This window comes from Hippopotamus amphibius, chromosome 4, assembly GCF_030028045.1.
Source record: "Hippopotamus amphibius kiboko isolate mHipAmp2 chromosome 4, mHipAmp2.hap2, whole genome shotgun sequence".
Taxonomy (NCBI): domain Eukaryota; kingdom Metazoa; phylum Chordata; class Mammalia; order Artiodactyla; family Hippopotamidae; genus Hippopotamus; species Hippopotamus amphibius.
The window spans coordinates 88,277,467-88,296,229 of NC_080189.1; the positions used below are offsets into that span (position 1 = coordinate 88,277,467).

General features: G+C 37.9%; 1 protein-coding gene across 2 annotated transcripts in view; it reads left to right on the plus strand.

Annotated features, from left to right (window-relative positions):
* RELN (reelin) overlaps nucleotides 1-18,763 on the plus strand; it is a 494,116-nt gene that overhangs the window by 294,593 nt on the left and 180,760 nt on the right. For both annotated transcript variants that reach the window (XM_057732969.1, XM_057732970.1), the window contains exon 11: nucleotides 15,578-15,723. In XM_057732969.1, the coding sequence (XP_057588952.1) occupies nucleotides 15,578-15,723 (146 nt within the window). The remainder of the gene's footprint in view (nucleotides 1-15,577; nucleotides 15,724-18,763) is intronic.

Genomic DNA, 18,763 nt, shown 5'->3' on the forward strand with positions numbered 1-18,763 from the left:
CTCTTACTTATGACCTCAACCTCTTTCTGCTGAGGGCTCTTTGCCCCTCTAGGGAGCCCTTGGGGGCAGGATCTTAAACAAACCAGACTGCCTTTTGTGTGCATGGGCCGAATCCTAGGCTGTGGTAAACATTCACCTTGAATCCATCATTGGGTGAAGAGAAGTTAGTTACTTTGAAGTGCAGCCCGCTTGTTACCCAGCTACCTGCCAGGCAGCTCCAGGCACTAGTCTAAGCCTTTACAGCATCCCTTCCAAGTGGTGTCCTTGAAGTCCTGAGCACCACGCTTGAGGCAAGGGGAAGGTACCCTCCTCCCCTGACAAGAGCATAGATGTGACCCACCGTTTTCACCAACAGCCCTCTCTAAAGGAATCATCTCTTTGCTTTCCAGATGCCTACATACTTCTGCTTCAGGCTTGTATGCTGTCAATTTGAGTAAGTGGCCAAGCCATTTTACTGTCTCTTTTGCTAGGTCCTTATAGTTGGTCCATCATGTGACTTTGGAATCTGGAGTAGTTTCTTGGCATCTTAACCAAAACCAACACTAAACCTACTTCCATTTCAACATTCTGTTACACCGTAAATATACATCTATGAGAGCATTTACAACATTGCTTTGTAGTTATGTTTCTTTCTACCTGGTTAGCTGTTAGCTTCTTAAGCTCAGGAACTGTTTCTACCATTTTTGAATCTCCAATGTTTGGCACATGATACATTGTGCTAATTGAATGAATGAAAAGCTGAAAAAAATATCAAGATCTAGTTTGTAGGGAAAAAAATAAATTTTATATTCAGGAATGACATGAGGGCAGCTAAAAATATTGTGAATGGGACTGGATATAGCACAACTGTTAAGAAAATAGGCTTGACTGGGTTCAAATCTTGGTTTCACTGTTTATTAGCCATGTGGTCTTGGGCAAGTTATTTAACCTCTTGGTTCCTTGGTGTCCTCACCTCTAACAGGGATCATAATAGTATCCATCTCATGTTGTGATAATTAAATAAGAAGATTCATGTAAAACCCTTAGAACAGTGCCTGACATATAGAAAGTGCTCAATAAGTATGTGTTCTCTTCATTGAAAGCTCTGAGAACAAATAAGCTCCACAGAGAAGTGAATATGGACAAAAATATGTGGAAGGCAAAGGATTGAGCTGGTAACTCCAAGTAGGAAAGGGTCAGAGAATAGGACAGAAAAAATACAGAATTCACATGTTATGTCATCCTTATATGTCATTAAAGTAATATCAAAATCAAATGCAGTAAATTGATTGGGTTGGACACAAGTGTTGCCCATAGGTGTAACTTTTGACACTTGAAACAAGAAATAGTTTCCGTTGGAATTAAGTTGAAATGACATTCATGTGATTAGAATATTAATAGTAGTTTTCATTATTAACAACAAGTGATTTTTAAGTGCTATCATTCATAAAATAGGGTGATAGAGAGCAGTGAGTGTGTTGATGTTGATGTTGAAAATAATGTTTGAGAGTGGCAGGTCAAATAGGAAAGACATTCGTAGTACATATTTCTCCTTATCTTCTTTAGATTTTTTTAGATTTTTTAGATTTTTTTTCCAGTTTCTTTGGTAATATTTAATCCATTTCATCTGAGCCTGTATTTTTTTATCTCAAGTGTGCAGAATAATAAAAGACCAAATAGAGTAATTAACTTAAGGAGTTATGTGATCTGGAGAACTGCAATTATAGGTCACCAGTTTAAATCTGCCCTGGATTGGTAGAAGGCTGTTACCATCTGTTGGCTCTTTAGTAATTAACATGAAGTAGATGTCTAACAGTATTGGCTTTTAATGTAGAACCCGACCTTATGTTTGTTGTGCTTTTCTATTTCGATTTGTAAGCTGTAGAGGACTGTAAGAGGTTGCAGAATTAATATGTTCTTCCTAGACAGCCATCTGTGTTTCTCCTCCATTCTCTTTACAAGTTCATGGCCTTGCCTGACTCAGCTTCCAGTGTTTTTCTGGAGAACTTGCTCATGTGGAAGAAAAGGGGCACCACATTCCTTTCATGGTTCTAATTACCATCATTATTTTCTTTATTTCCCACAAATCCCTAAGCAGCCCTCTGTTCACAATCAAATAGGTGGGGCTCTAAATGACAATAAATCTAGTCCTGCAAGTCAGAAAACTCCCCAGAGGACCACCCTCACTATCCTTCTCCACAGTAAGCCAGTTGTGGACTCAGCAAGGCAAGGAGCCTGAACCCACTTGATTTTTGTAAATTTTTTTCTCTGTTGAAGTATAGTTGATTTACAGTGTTGTGCCAATCTCTGCTGTACAGCAAAGTAACTCAGTTACACACATATACACATTCTTTTTTTTTAATTAATTCATTAATTTTATTGGCTGTGTTGGGTCTTTTTTTGCTGTGCATGGGCTTTCTTTTAGTTGCGGTGAGTGGGGGCTACTCTTCGTTGCGGTGTGCAGGCTCCTCATTGCCGTGGCTTCTCTTGTTGCAGAGCACGGGCTCTAGGTGTGTGAACTTCAGTAGTTGCAGCACATGGGCTCAATAGTTGTGGCACATGGGCTTAGTTGCTCCACGGCATGTGGGATCTTCCTGGAGCAGGGATCAAACCTGTGTCCCCTGCATTGGCAGGCGGATTCTTAACCACTGCGCCACCTAGGAAGCCCTACACATTCTTTTTTTTTTAATATTCTTTTCCAGTATGGTTTATCACAGGATATTCAATATAGTTCCCTGTGCTGTACGTTAGGATCTTGTTGTCTATCCATTCTAAACGTAATAGTTTGCATCTACTAACCCCAAACTCCCAGTCCATCCCTCTCCTTCCCTCCCTCCCCCTTGGCAACCACAATTCTGTTCTCTATGTCTGTGAGTTTGTTTCTGTTTTGTAGATAGGTTCATTTGTGCCATATTTTAGATTCCACGCATAACTGATATCATATGATATTTGTCTTTCTCTTTCTGACTTATGTCACTTAGTATGATAATCTCTAGTTGCATCCACGTTGCTGCAAATGGCATTATTTCATTCTTTTTTATGGCTGAGTAATATTCCATTGTATACGTATACCACATCTTCTTTATCCATTCATCTGTTGATGGACATTCAGGTTGTTTCCATGTTTTGGCTATTGTGAACAGTGCTGCTATGAATGTAGGAGTGCCTGTATCTTTTTGAATTATAGTTTTGTCTGAATATATTACCAGGAGTGGGATTGCTGGATCATATGGTAATTCTATTTTTAGTTTTTTGAGGAACCTCCATACTGTTTTCCATAGTGGCTGCACCAACTTACCTTGCCACCAGCAGTGTAGGAGGGTTCCCTTTTCTTCACATCCTCTCCAGCCTTTGTTATTTGTAGACTTTTTAATGATGGCCATTCTGACCAGTGTGAGGTGGTACCTCACTGTAGTTTTGATTTGCATTTCTCTAATGATTAGTGATGTTGAGCATCTTCTCATGTGCCTGCTGGCCATCTGTATGTGTTCTTTGGAGAAATGTGTATTAATGAACCCACTTGATATTGAATCACCTTTCTTAATTATTAGTTACAATGCTGCTTCCTTCTTTTATAGAATATTGCATCCTTTTTTTAAACGTTTCTATACAATTTCTAGACTAATCAAGAATTATTTGTGTCCGTTGCTTCTATTCTAAAGATACTGAATATACTCTGTCAGTCCATCATCTGCAGTTGCTAGAATCAGCTATTGCTTCCACAGCTGCCATCCCCTGGCAGCACCTCTCTCTCCTCAGGTGGCTGTGGGTGTTCTCCAACATTTAACAGTGGGAGGCACATTCTTCCTGCCTGAAATGGGAGAATGATTAATCTCAGGGCAACTTCTGGTGCTCTAACTCTTTGAGAATGGTCTTGGTTTTGTCATCAAGGTTTAAGGGAAATGAACTGATTTTTTTGGCCTATTCCATTTAAGACATATAGAATCAAGAATCAATGTTTCACCTTGGGTAGGATTCTCATATCCGTCTCCATTGAGTAGCATGGATACTGGGTAATAAATAGTAATAATAACAACCATAATTACAGTAAGTAGTAGTAGTAGCAGCAGCAATAGTAATGGTGGCATTTCATGAATCATCTGTAGGTACCAGTACTATGAGGAAGGCTTTATCATCCAAGTTTTATATCTATAGTAGATGAACATTGCGTGTCTATAAAGACCCTGAGTACCTAGTGCTCAGTTTTCCTTAGTCATTCTTAAAGCATCTGGACAAATCCATCAGTCATTTCTTCCCAACTCCTCAGACACACATCCTGCAATCTGAAAATGTCCTTAATTTCAAGTTCAAAGAGAAACACTCAATGTAAGATTTTAAAGGGTCAGACTGGAGCTGCTGCAGCTGTCTGCTTTCTGTAACTCACCGTTAAAGAGAAGAGCTGCCAAGGTCAGGAAAGTACTCAGAGGAGAACCAGGGAATAAATGATTTGGAAAGAGCTGTGAGCAGGTTTTTGGGGTTTTGTTTTTTCTGTTTTCTCCATCCTTTCATAGTACCCAATGAAGCAGAATGTTCAAATGGCTCTGTGTGCCATGGAGGTAAATATTAGTCCAGAAACTACTTCATTTTTTTGTTTGTTCGTTCACTCTCATCTTTGGTGGCAGCCAAAATTTCTATTTTGAAAGCGTGAATCATCTACAGCTCCTTGATATCTGTGTGTGCATGGGGGTGGGGGAGTGTGTGTGTGTGTGTGTGTGTGTGTGTGTGTGTGTGTGTGTGAGAAAGAGAGAGAGAGAGGGAGAGGGAAAGCACATGCTTTGCTCACTCACTGTTAATAAATGTTTATATCTGCTCAGCTACCCTGGTTACCCTCAGCTTGCAAAGGCATAAATCACTGGCTTCTGTCAACTCTGGAATTGACCCACAGATTAAATGCAGATCACTAGCAGATAGGTGCTGTTCCTCATATTTTTTATTTTTAAGAAATCTTCCCACTCTGATTGCTGTGCCTGCACCTGCTAATCTTTTTCTATTTATTACCCTAGTTCATTGTATGGATAGCAAAGAATTCCAGATTACTCCTTCTACATGTTTATGTCAACTTGCGTCGAGAAGTAAATCAGCACTAAATATCACAGATTCTTTTGTGAAGGTTTGTCCTTTAGAATAGGCTGTGATCAAATGTATTTAAAAGAAATTTTCTTAAAAAGTATTTTATTAAATTTTGCAGATGTATGCCAAGGATTAGGAGTAACTAAGTGTACAGAATTTAGAGGGGCCATATCTTAATCTTTCTACTTCCAGTTAGACTGCTTCGTCTCTCCTCCATTTACTGTCCATAAATATCCAATAATAATGTCTATTTTCCTAGTTTAACAAACACCAAAAGGCCCTAATGAAGGCAACAGCCATTAGGTAAATCAACAACCCATTAAGGAGAAGCATTAAGTCAGAACGGGAGAGTCTATTAATTTTCTTATAGCTCTTGTACATTATTCATTTGCCAAATTCATTGTCCCAGTGGAAACTAGACAGATCTCCAGTCCTGAGTAATAATTGGAACTTTCATTCTGGGATTCTGCTGATACCTGTCTAATACTGTTGTCACAAATTGTTGAATCATTAATGGACAATAAAGGTTATAATATCCAAATTATTAAAAAAATGTAAATTAATTTGTCTGAAAGTATAGTTTTAACACAAGTTGAGGCTAATGAAAAAAGTCAAAGACAAATGGTGAAAGGGATGATCACATTCAAAGCAGAATTTATTTTTAAATGTGTCTTTGGGAATATAATCCCCTGGCAGATATAATGCCTAGTTTAATGCCCAACTTGTTTGCCATAAATTGGGCACCCCAGAAAAAGGTTTCAAAAATCCATTCAGTTATTTTCTTTTTTGAGAATGTAAGGACAAACAAGAGGAAATTAGATATGCTTTCCAGAAATGTGCTTTGCAAATCGCTGTACTGGAAACTATCTGGTCTGTAACTTGAGGGATTTGAGTACTAGCTTTCTAATGAGGATAAACCTGAGCTCAGTAAGACTTGTGGCTAGACCATGTTCCCATGTCTTTTTCCATTAAGAATCGGAATGTTAACTATGGTTTTCTGGCCAGATTCCAGCTTGGTTAATTGCATGCTGTCTTTCTAAATTCCCTTTGCTTGGGATGTTCTTCACTTTGGATTGCATTGCTCTTATTGTCATGTTTCCCCCAAGAGGTGGGTGCGTGATATTGTAGAATGAGCCAGAATATAATTTGTTAAGCTAATAAGAGTACTTTGGGGATGAAGGGTTAAACGTAAGTAGTGTGCTTTTCACAATTTCCCCCAATGTGGCCTATTTGTATAGTAATTAATGTGGAATAACATTAGTGAAACATGAAATTGAGCCAAATCACCATGACAAGAGTGGCAATAATACAGAAACAAATAATTTTGATAAATTCTACTAAAAATAACCATTCAAACAAATCCCCAGAGCCTCCCTGACTATGCACCCTTTTCTTATTTGTGTATGGTTTGAAGCTGACACATTTAATCACGAATTAAGTTAATACGATATTCAATGTGAAATTTATTTTATTCTATATGAGCATCCAAAACACAGTAACATTTCCCATCATCTTTGTACTTAGCACGGCACATAGTTCCATTATTTGCATAATGGCACTCATTAAGATGAGGTTTGTTAAATAAATGAATGAAGATAGGGGACGAAAGAAGGAAGGGAATCAGCATTTACTGATTTCCTAGGATTCACCTGTCTTTAGAATAAGCATGTTACTTACACTATCTCATCTAATCCTCACAATTGCCCCCATTTCACAGATGAAAATATAGAGGCTCAGAGAGGTTAAGTGGCTTCTTCAAGATCAAACAGCTTTGATTTTCAAAGCCAATTACACTGTACTGTACAGCCCCAGCCCTTTTGTTCCTCAGTATCTTGCAGCCTCCCACGTTGTGCCTGGCATTCTCGGCCTTAATTTGAGGAGGCGAGTCTGAAAACCTCAGACACTGTGAAAGTCAAGTTGATTCTTACAGACAAGGTTAACAACTGCCCTATGGAATTTTACATTGTTATTCTTTCTCTCATTACTCCAATTCAAATCTGTCACTGTTGCCATTTTAGAGTTGTCATAACTATTGCCAAATAATTACACACTTGTCACAAAATATACCATAAATTGAATCTTTATGAATCATAGTACAAAGTGGTTCAAATGCTTAATGAATCCAGAAAATGATGAAAAAAACCCACTCTTTAAGCTCCCTAAAATGCGCTTACTGTGGTTGAATGTATTGTATTGACTGGAGAAAATGCACTTCATCTCTCTTGCACCTGGACTGTGTTTATAGCCAAGTTTTCAGTTTTTTAACTGGCATTAAATTACCTAGAAATTGAATGTGTGGAAAATGACAGAAATTCATTTTGCCTCACGAGGGAAATCATTCTCTTCCAATTTTATTTTTTTTTATAAGCATGAAAGTCTATACCATTAAAGACCGTTGAATCAGGATATAGGAAATATATATATTTCTATATGATAATAGCTATAGCATGGTGAAAGGCTTAGGAAACACCATGATTTGTAGGCTGTAAGTTAGTCCATTTCTAGTCACTCAGTCACACATCTCACTTTAATCCAGAAACTCCTATACCAATATATTTTATTTCCAACCAGACAGTGGCTAATTTATGGCTCTGCCAACAATGCCTTTTTAATTAATTTTATTCATCTTATTTCTCTTTCTTCTGCTCCTCATATCTCATCTGTTTGCATTGCCTAGATTTTAATTAAAAAACCTCTCCTCTCTAAGGAGCAATCTGAAGTGGCAAAAATAATCACTTAAAATATTACAGTCATTAAAAAATTGGCTGCGGTAGAAGCCATGCATTTTCAATTTTCCTACAAATGATGTTTTAGCTTCCTTTTAAAGTGCACTTTGTATCTGAATTGTCTGCCACCAGCCAGCTTGGCTATCAAAAATGGTCTTCCAGCTGGGTGGGCTGAGTGACAACTCCTTAATGGAGGAAATGGATGGTTCTCTGCTCATGTGGAGGGGAATGCATACCAGGCAGATTTCATTCCATCTGCCACCAGCTCTCTGCAAGCTGGCATGGCCCAAATGCCCAATATACTCACTCCAACTAGAAGGATATCGTCAAAAATAAATTGTAAGGCTACAGATGCCTGAAAAATCATCAGGGCCATTAGACCCCAGGGAGATAATATTGAGGTGCCTCAGTGTTCATCTTTGATGAAAACCTAATTAAACTATGGTGGAGGCTATTGCAAGTACTTTTACAAGTACAGAGCTGAAGTCATTAACATTTTCAGCAGAGTATAGGGAGCAACATTAGAAAAATGCTATCCTGAATTGTGGCCAAAGACTTGTTATACTGAGGAATTTGCACTGATGTTTCCTGTTGATGCTTTTCTGAATGGCAGATCCCTGTCACTTAGTTACAGTGTGTTCTGCTTTTCAAGTAAAGGAAGCCCGTTTAACAGCAAAGTAGAAAAATATTTTTGATTGACAGATGGAAACAAATAAGGATGATATTTAAGGGATTTTTAAAAACTGGAGATCTCCTAGCACTTAGAAATATAAAGTATATATCATTGGTCAATGCTAAAATAATGAAGTAAAAATTATGATAATTAACACCATCATTAATGTAATTAGGAGGGCTAGGGATAGAAAGAAATATATAGAGCCATTTGCAGAATTTATACCTTCACTTCGGGACTGCCCTGGTGGTCCAGTGGTAAAGAATTTGCCTTGCAGTGCAGGGGATGCGGGTTCGATCCCTGGTCAAGGAACTAAGATCCCACATGCTGCAGGGCAACTAAGCCCGCACACCACAACTACTGAGCTTGTGCACCTCAACTGGGGAGCCTGCGTGCTGCAAACTGCAGAGCCCATGCACTCTGGAACCCATGCATCACAACTAGAGAAGAGAAAAACCTGCATGCCACAACTAGAGAGAAGCCCATGCACTGCAACGAAAGATCCCTCATGCCTCAACGAAGACCCTGTGTGCTGCAACTAAGACCCGAACCAGCCAAAAACTAAATAAATAAATAATAAATATAACTTTATTTTACCCAAAATGAATTCTTAATTACTTGATATATACTCACCATAAGTCAATCAAAAGCTAAGACTCAGAAAGTCATGTGTTATTTGTAATCATTTGCTTGAGAAAACCCACTATATTTTTACCATACTTAAAATAAAATAGTCCTGAATTCCATATTCTTGTTCTTATCATATCAAGAGCTCATATATCTCACAGAGTTAGATATTTAACTGTCTTATGAAGTTGTTTAGATTTTAATTGTCTTATAAATGACATGAGTTTGAAAGATGCTGAACAGCTAGGTATTAAAATCACTGAGCAATTTCCTGTAATTCTTTTCATACTTTAAATTCACGTTTTGTTTGGCTTTTTAACATAAATATATGGATGTTATACAATGAAAGTTCATCTGTAAGAAAAGTGGCAACAGACATCTTGCATTATTAAGTTTTCCTAAGGAAAATATTTGGTAATCTGCCAAAATTTGGAGAGCTTTTAAAGTCTTATTGATGGTTCAGCATGCCCTGAAAATGAATGAATGTTTGTAGTATTTTACCATATTGTATTGTGCAATGCATTCTTTTACATTTTACTAAAGTTTTTAAGTTGATCTGAAGAATTTTAATGACGATTCTAATGAGAAACACAATTTAAAATAGATTTAAGTATTCTATTTCTCTGTAACCTACTACTAAGGGTATATACTGCTAAGGGAATAGAATAGCTTATTTTTGGAAAAGTGCATATTTAGAAATAAAATAATTATTTTATAGTACTTAGAGATTTCAAAAAACACTTCCACATATAATTTGTGATTCTAACAGCATTTCTAGGAAATAGATATTATTGGCCCCATTTTACAGCCTAAGAAACTGAGACCTACATGGGTTAAATGAGTTATGCAAAACCATGTAGCCATTCAGTAGAGAAAATGCATCAGAACATGCCTTCTGATTCCAATCCCCAAACTCCTTGAGGATGGACAGTAACTGAGTTTTTATGCCTGGTCACGAATGTTTTTGGTTTCCAGTATTTTGGTTTTTTTTCTAACCTTAATCTCCTCAGCTCATGTAAGTGCTGAATTAATTGAATTGGGTTCTAGAAGAAAGTTCTAGCACCCCTACCCACACAGGCGGTGGATTCCCATTCAGCGGCAGAGATGCAATCTCAAACAAGCAGAGGCACTGGGGCTCTGTCTCAATCTGAATGCAGTCAGGCATAAATTCTTAGTTTGGAGAGCATCTGGGAAACCAGTCAAATACTAAGACATTGAGCCTCTGTGACCAATTCTAACATAGAATTAATGTAAACTCTAACCAGCCTTGTAATTGATGTAGGAATCCTCAGAATGAGGACCCTGAACTGACCCCCTACCTTTCCCAGGATTCGTAAATACAAAGCCTGTACATAATCAACTTCTCAGTAGGCCCATTCCTGCCCATTCTTGCTCAAATGGCTCAGTAATTCACCCCTTTTGCACAGACTACCCCATATTTTATAGTCCCAATTGTTCTCAGCTGGCTTATATTACCCTTACTCCAAACCTTGAAAACGTGTGTTCTACTCACAATAACTGAGACAGAAATGATGTCCTAATCTCCTTCGCGTGGTAGGAAGCAGAGCAAGCCATCCATAGCAAAGTGTGTTCAGTGCATCTCCAGACCCTGCTGCCCAGAAAATGGCAGCCCCATCCTGCTAAGAGACAGGGGAATTTGGTCCACCTCACGCTGAGGTGTGGCTGTTTACTTTGGATGTGTCATAAACTTTCTCCGCAGTGTGTCGCTGTACAAAGACTATGATGAGGAAAACATCAAAGAGCAATGCTTCCCCCATCCACACCCAAAAAGGCATTGGACCCATTTGGGAAGAGAGAATAAAGCAAACTATGAATCTTCCCCTAAACTTGACATTAGGATTAGGATGTTTCCGTGCAGGACAGCACTGACTGTTATAATCCACTGCCCTGTTTGCTTGAATTTAGATTTGGAGTATCGTTCTTTTACTACCAATTGGTGAACAGCTCCTTCCCTATAAAAATAAACTATGTCAAAAACTAGACCATTCTAGGGCTTCCCTGGTGGCTCAGTGGTTAAAAATCTGCCTGCCAATGCAGGAGACAAGAGTTCAACCCACATGCCACGGAGCAGCTAAGCCCATGTACCACAACTACTGAGGCTGCGCTCTAGAGCTCCTGAGCCACAACTATTGAGCCCATGTGCCACAATTACTGAAGCCTGCGCTCCATGCTCCACAATAAGAAAAGCCACCGCAATGCAAAGCCCGCACACTACAAAGAAGAGTAATCCCCACTCGCCGCAACTAAAGAAAGCCTGCGTGCAGCAATGAAGACCCAACACAGTGAATAAATTAATAAATTAATAATAATAATAATAAACTATACCATTCTATCCTTCATGGAAACTTGGCAGAGACAGGTCCTACTAGTTTTTAGATTCTGCAAGTATGAAAATTGGTTAACACTCAGAGCGAGTGTTAATTTTTTTCAGGGTGCTTTCTTCATGCTTGTTATGGTAAATGTTACTTATATTTCATATGCTGGTGCTACTGCAGTTATAATGACAAAAAGGTATATTGGTAACTAATTTTTTTCTTCCAGTTTTATTGAGATATAATTGATATACAACACTGTAGAAGTTTCAGGTGTACAGCATAATGATTTGACTAACATACATCATGAAATGGGATCACCACAGTAAGTTTAGTGAACATCTATCATCTCATACAGATACAAAATTAAAGAAATATGAAAAAAAATATTTTAATAGCTAATTTTTAATAGTTGTATAATTACGAATGGTCTACTAAACTGCCAAATGTTTTTGGTAACAGCCAAATATCTAACAAAAAGATCCTTTAAAATACACTTTAATTTTTCTAAAACACCAACTCATTTTAATTTTGTGAAACAAGTTTAACAGTATGCTATTCAGTTTCATAATGATTTGTTTCTTTACATAAATTTTTCCATCTCAACTAAATAAAAATATTCATCAGATATGTTAATAATATAAATCTTGGAAAAGTAGCAATGCATAATTATGTATAACACAGTTTCTTAAAATATTAACAAACAATTCTGAGGTAAATGGAATCAAAATGGAAATAATTAAATTGATGTCTAGCCAGAAATGACCAAGATTGTATATTAAGCAAGTCACTCTTTTCATTACACAAATATATCCTTTTAAATTGTGATATAGATTATTCTGTTTTCACACGTACAGATATTTCATGTGTGCCTTTTCCTTGGGCAGTGACCTAATGTCATTTGCATGTGTCAGAGTCTCATATTAATTCCAAGTAAACATGGGCTATAGTTGTTCAGGATTCCAGAATGTGAAGATAATTGTGAAAACTGCTATTTAGAGCTTGGTGGGTTTATTATTAGGAAAGTAATCTTTGTTATTCCAGTTAGCATTCATTATCTTTACAGAGTGCATAGTAGTAGAGGATCCTTGAGTTAGTCATTGCTTGACAGTTTCTATTTACTGGTTTTTTGGGGTTTTTTTGATAGGTGTGTTTAATGCATAGTGATTACTGCAATAATGTTACTTCACATAGTTACAACTTTTCTTTTTGTAGGGAAACTTCACAGTGTTACAACTTTTCTTCTTGTAGTGAAACTTCTAAAATCTATTGTCTAAATAAATTGAATCCTAGTTTTGATCAGTGTATGTGGGTTAAGGGTTGCATATAATGAGCTCGGTTTAGCATCTGTGAATAATCTGTACTTGTGGTGTGAAGAAGACCCTCAGGCAGGTGAAGCCTGCCACACACTGCAGTATTATCTAAGCTGATGGCAGGCCCAATGGGTATGCCTTACATCTTAGTGCTGTGAAATGACTCCGCCAAGATCATATGCTCCAGCTCCCTTGAACTTCTGGAAGCTTCTGGTAGCTTTTTTACTCTTTCACTATATTAGTCTGATTTCCCTACCCATTGATTTTTATCTGCCATAATCAGCTTAATTGTCATAAAACATTTCTTTGCACACATCACTGCTCTGTTTTAGAACATCGCTGCCAATGGAATATTGCAGAGATCTCTTAGATTACCATTTAGGATCCTCTACAGTCAGGCTCTAGTCTAATTCTCAAAATTGTGCCTACTCACCACCTATGTAACTCATTCATATCTGTTATCCAGTTTGGATTTTTATCCACCCTTTAAAGCCAATTGAAGACCTGCTCATCCATGAAGCCTGCTCATCTCAACCAGCCCTGGACACAATGATTCCTATCTTCCTTCACTCATTAGCACTATCTATATGCTGCCTTTGAGAAATCTCAGCCAGACTGGAATTTTTTAGAGCAAAGATTAGGTATTATCAGTTATAAACCCCTTCCCTCCAGTACCTTCCTTAATGCTTCCTACATCATGAGTTCTCCATAAAAGATTAGTTTATTACCTGAAAGGTATAACCATGTCATTCATTTATTGATTTATTGAATTATTCAACAAATATTTTTGAATTCCTACCATATGGCCAAGCACTTTGCTAAAACCTTAATACAGGGCCATGCCCTGCAGAACTTACAGTCACTGGGCCTAACTGATATTCTCTGCCCAATTATTTTTCTTTTTCTTTTTTTTCCAAACTCTTCATTGGAGTATAATTGCTTTACACTGTTGTGCCAGTTTCTGCTGTACAACAAAGTGAATCAGCTATATTTATACATATATCCCCATATCCCCTCCCTCCCGTGGCTCCTTCCCACCCTCCCTATCTCACCCCTCTAAGTCATCACCCATTGTCGAGTTGATCTCCCTGTGTTATGCAGCAGCTTCCCACTAGCTATCTATTTTACATTTGGTAGTGTATATATGTCTATGCTACTTTCTTACTTCATCCCAGCTTCCCCTTCGCCCCCCACCCTGTGTCCTCAAGTCTGTTCTCTACATCTGCATCTTTATTCTTGCCCTGTCACTTGGTACGTCAGTATTATTTTTTTAGATTCCATATATATGTTAGCATACGGTATTTGTTTTTCTCTTTACGGCTTCTCTGTATAACAGACTCTAGGTCCATCCACCTCACCACCAATAACTCAATTTCATTCCTTTTTATGGCTGAGTAATATTCCATTGTATATATGTGCTGCATCTTCTTTATGCATTCATCTGTTGATGGGCATTTAGGTTGCTTCCATGTCCTAGCCATTGTAAATAGTGCTGCAGTGAACATTGTGGTACATGTTTCTTTTTGGATTATGGTTTTCTCAGGGTATATGCCTGGTAGTGGGATTTCTGGGTCATGTGGTAGTTCTATTTTTAGTTTTTTAAGGAACCTCCATACTCTTTTCTATAGTAGCTGTACATTACATTCCCACCAACAGTGCAAGAGGGTTCCCTTTTCTCCACACCCTCTCCAACATTTATTGTTTCTAGATTTTTTGGTGATGGCCATTCTGACTGGTGTGAGGTGATACCTCATTGTAGTTTTGACTTGCATTTCTCTAATGATTAGTGATGTTGAGCATCTTTTCATGTGTTTGTTAGCCATCTGCATGTCTTCTTTGGAGAAATGTCTGTTTAGGTCTTCCGCCCATTTGTGGATTGGGTTATTTGCTTTTTTGGTATTAAGCTGTATGAGCTGCTTGTATATTTTGGAGATTAATCCTTTGTCAGTTGCTTCATTGCCTGCCCAGTTATTTTTCTTAATTTCTGTTTTATTTTAAGAGTATATAAAACTTAAAAGGATGTTTGATATGTCATTTATTGGCATGTATCTATGTGTGACATTGCCAAAAAGTGATTAAGGCAAAAACTTATCATATTTCTAAAAACTGAATATTCAGTTTACTCAGCTCTAGAGATGGAGCTTTCCTTTGACTATTCACCTTAAGCTGAAAAAATGCAGGATACAAATAGTGTCACAAGAAATTCTTTTTCTTTATTCTTTGTAAGCCTGGTGTTCTTTTGGAGAATAACAAAGTTTGTTGTTTATGAGCGCCTCATCGGGGACGTCATGCACTTCCTAGGTCTGGTCAGAAACTTTTACTCAAAAGCTGTCTGAGAATATACGATCATATGAGGGATTACTTTGACCTTTTCTGTATTCCATGTTTTGATTAGCAAGCTATTCTGCTCGTATCCCATTTATAGACAAATTGTGAAAGGCTCGAATGGCAAACCAGAAATATATGGAATATTGAAAAGGTCAGTGTGATTTAGCCCATAACCACAGTATTGAAAATATATGACAAGTCATCATCACACTTAATTCCCACAAGGACTATGGTAAAGATGGGAAATTATTCCAATTAAAATATTCTTGTTTCATACTGAAGGCTGAGGTGGCAAAGCTCAAATGTCCTCTTGACTCCTTTTTTGTGATAACTTAATAAGTTAAAAAGAAATTGTAATTGAATTAAACAAGACCAAAAAAAAGAGGTAACAAGCTCTTTTGATTTCAGAGTTCATCGTAGAGGGAATAATGTAATCACTTTTCTAAAAACTCTAATTATACATGAGTAAGACAGATCCAGCTACAAAACCAATTCAGCGGACACCCCATGCTCTCTTTTTATCTACAGCATAGCTGTCAGTCAGATGGGAACTCCATTTATTTCCATGGAAATGAAGGCAGTGAGTTCAATTTTGCCACCACCCGGGATGTAGATCTTTCTACAGAGGATATTCAAGAACAGTGGTCAGAAGAATTTGAGAGCCAGCCTACAGGGTAAGTAATTGTTATCTCCCATGCTGTGTATAGCACTTACATTTATTCCACTGGACATATTTTAAATGCACATTGTTAAATAGCAAAAGCATACTTAAGTCAATACTGGTGATTCTTATCAGAGGCAAGCCAAAAGAGTACAGTTATCTTAAACATTCTTTATTAAGTAATCAACTATTTTTATGCATACTAAAAATTTGTGATTGCAAATACCTTTTAATTTCAGTTGAATCACTTATATTTCATCTTTGTTATTTAGCTTTTACTGGAAAAAGGTGTTTTTTTTTTTTCCCAATGTGTATAGACTACAAAAGCTTTCCACTACTTTTATATTGAGACTTTCAGTTGTCTCCCTGGGGTCTGAGATTTATAGATGCTGTTTCCTGATTTTCAGTGGAGTGTGGTTTTGATCTATAAAAATTGTTTAGGGGATAAAATTTATCTTTGAGAGATTTTCAAAGAAAGAATATGGGGCTGAGGTTGAAACAATGAGGATGGTTCAGTGGTAGTATTTTCTGGCCATTCTGAGCTGGGTGCCTTCTTCTGGGTCCAGTGTCCCTAAGATATTTCTATTAATTGTGAGTGGCACTTTGAGAAGTTCAAATTGAGAAAAATTAACAAGTTCAGAGAATCAAAATTCATAAGGTAGTATGAATTGGAAGGAAATTATAGAAGTTTTCTGGTTCTCACCTGGCTTTTGTTTTTTCAGTACAGAACACCAGGTTCTTGTTTAGTGTATGTTTTCTAAGACTATGATGAAGATGGATGAAATTAACACAGTGTAGTTTCGTAATGATTATGAAATAGCAATAATTTAACTGTTAACTATGAGAAACTTTTCCAGAATACAACATTTGAGGTAGTCATGTCTCTCTGATCTCAACAAATTCAATTAGAACTGGATGGGACTCTTAAGATCCTGAGGGGCAAGAAGGCCACGACTGACCTGTTGGGCTCCCTGCTTCCTATGCATTACCCAGAAACTGCATTTGGTCCCAACAAGAGGGAAATCTGACTCGCAGCCTGCGCCGCCGCTGCTGCAGCTTGACCTTCTGTTGCCACATCAGGGTCTCTCACCGTTGAAAGCCAGGTTTCTGCTGTAGCTGACCCAGCCCTGCTCTTCCTCACCGCAGGGAAGTCCAGCCTGTGGGAAATCTCTCTGAAGGAGATTGATGCTTTGAGGGACCCCACCCCCTCCAGGATGTACCATTAACCCCTCAAAAGTCTAGCAGTGATGCGCAGGCCTGCAGTCCACAAACGTCTCTTCCAAGGTTCCTGTCACCCTAAGTCCCATGTTCAGTGTGGCTCTGGTGTCTCGTTGAGGGACCAGCAACAATTGTTACCCTTTCTTGTGTCCAGGATCCCCCCAGGAGTCAGGCTGTTTTCCCTTGCAATCCTTACACTACACAGGGCTCATTCCACTCCCCTCACAGACCCATGGACTTTGATGGAGTCTAGAACTTTGACAGTGCTCACAAGGCTTTTTACCCCACCTTCTGGAGATAAAAGATCCATCACCAGAGTATCAGTTCTTTCTTTCTGACTCCTGATATAAAAGACAAATTCAAATCCCCTTCTTGATGATGGAGCTTGACTCCCTATGAGAGGGTCCCAAATTTTGAAGCACCAAAGGCTCTTTGACCTCCACTCCTTCACCTCTCCAAGCTAATACCATCCATGCGGCGGTGACGGGTCATTCTTTTCAGTGGGACCTACCTACCTACCCTGGGAACTCAGATGATGCCCCAGTGATATCCAGATACCCAGCGTCCATCCTACTAAAGCAGAGAGAGAAAAACACAAGTCTCCAGTGATACCATTCTGATACACACATAAACCCTTTCCTATCTGTATATTTATCTAGCTAACTGACTAGCTAGTTATCTAGCTATCTCTTTCCTTGAAGTCCAATATCCTCTTATTCTTTTGGGAAGAGATAAAATTTATTTTTACCTATGGCCTTCATATGCACATATTCCATCTTCCAGAATGCCCTCTTCTTTGTTTTAGCTTGTTATATTATCAAAGACCATTTATAAAAGAACAAAAGAATGCTTTACTGGGTGGATTACTGGTCCATACAGCTCTCTTCTACTAACATTAGTGGAGACTTAGTTCAAACACACAGAAAAACCCTTTAGGAATTAAGCTTAGAAAGGAATAGATTTGCTATTCGAATAAACCAAACATATTTTAGAAAATTAATGTACTTGCCCAGAAAAATAACTGGCAAAAAATATATTCCAATTAACAGATCAGACATTCTGTTATCTCAGAGCATTAACGATACAAGAATTTGTGGCTAAACCAAAATATTCATCTCCCAAAACAAACAGAAAGAACTAAAAGTATTTATGCTTTAAAAAAGAGCTGAAGTCAACACAGACACAGAGGAACATCAGAGCGAATTCCATTCACTCAGTGACTCAGGTGGTTTCTTTGGCCACTTCTCAGTAGTGAGATATATCAGGTTTTGGTCACAGTTAAGAAGCTGATACTTTCAGGCTGTGACATTGTCAGCAGATTTCTGTTCCAATAAAGTATAATAATGTGCTTGACAAAAGCACCTGTGCCACTCTAATTAGAACACAATTAATTCCATTAATTCTAAAAGCAGCTCAATTATTCTAGCAACCACACCTTAGGTTTATTTGTAGCTTTTCCCCTAGGGTATCAGACCACACCGCCCCCTCAGAACTACCTTATTTATGCTCTCATCTGGTGAACCAGTTATCCATAGTGGCATTATATTATTAAAAAAAAGGGTATGAAAGGATAATGAGAGTATCTAGTATTTTCTGTGTTTTGGAATGATGATAAAATGCTGCTTTAATCCATAGCATTTTATGTAAATGTGTGTGTGTGCGCCCCCTCTCCATACCCACCCACTCCCAAATGATGCTTTATTGATCTTGGAAATAATGCTGTTATAATAATTCTTAATCAAAGCTCCAGGGGAAAAATCCTGTCACTATCAAATTAATGTAAAGCAGTTTTACCTAGGTTAAGAGCTGACGAAGAAAAACAGATTCGGAACTTG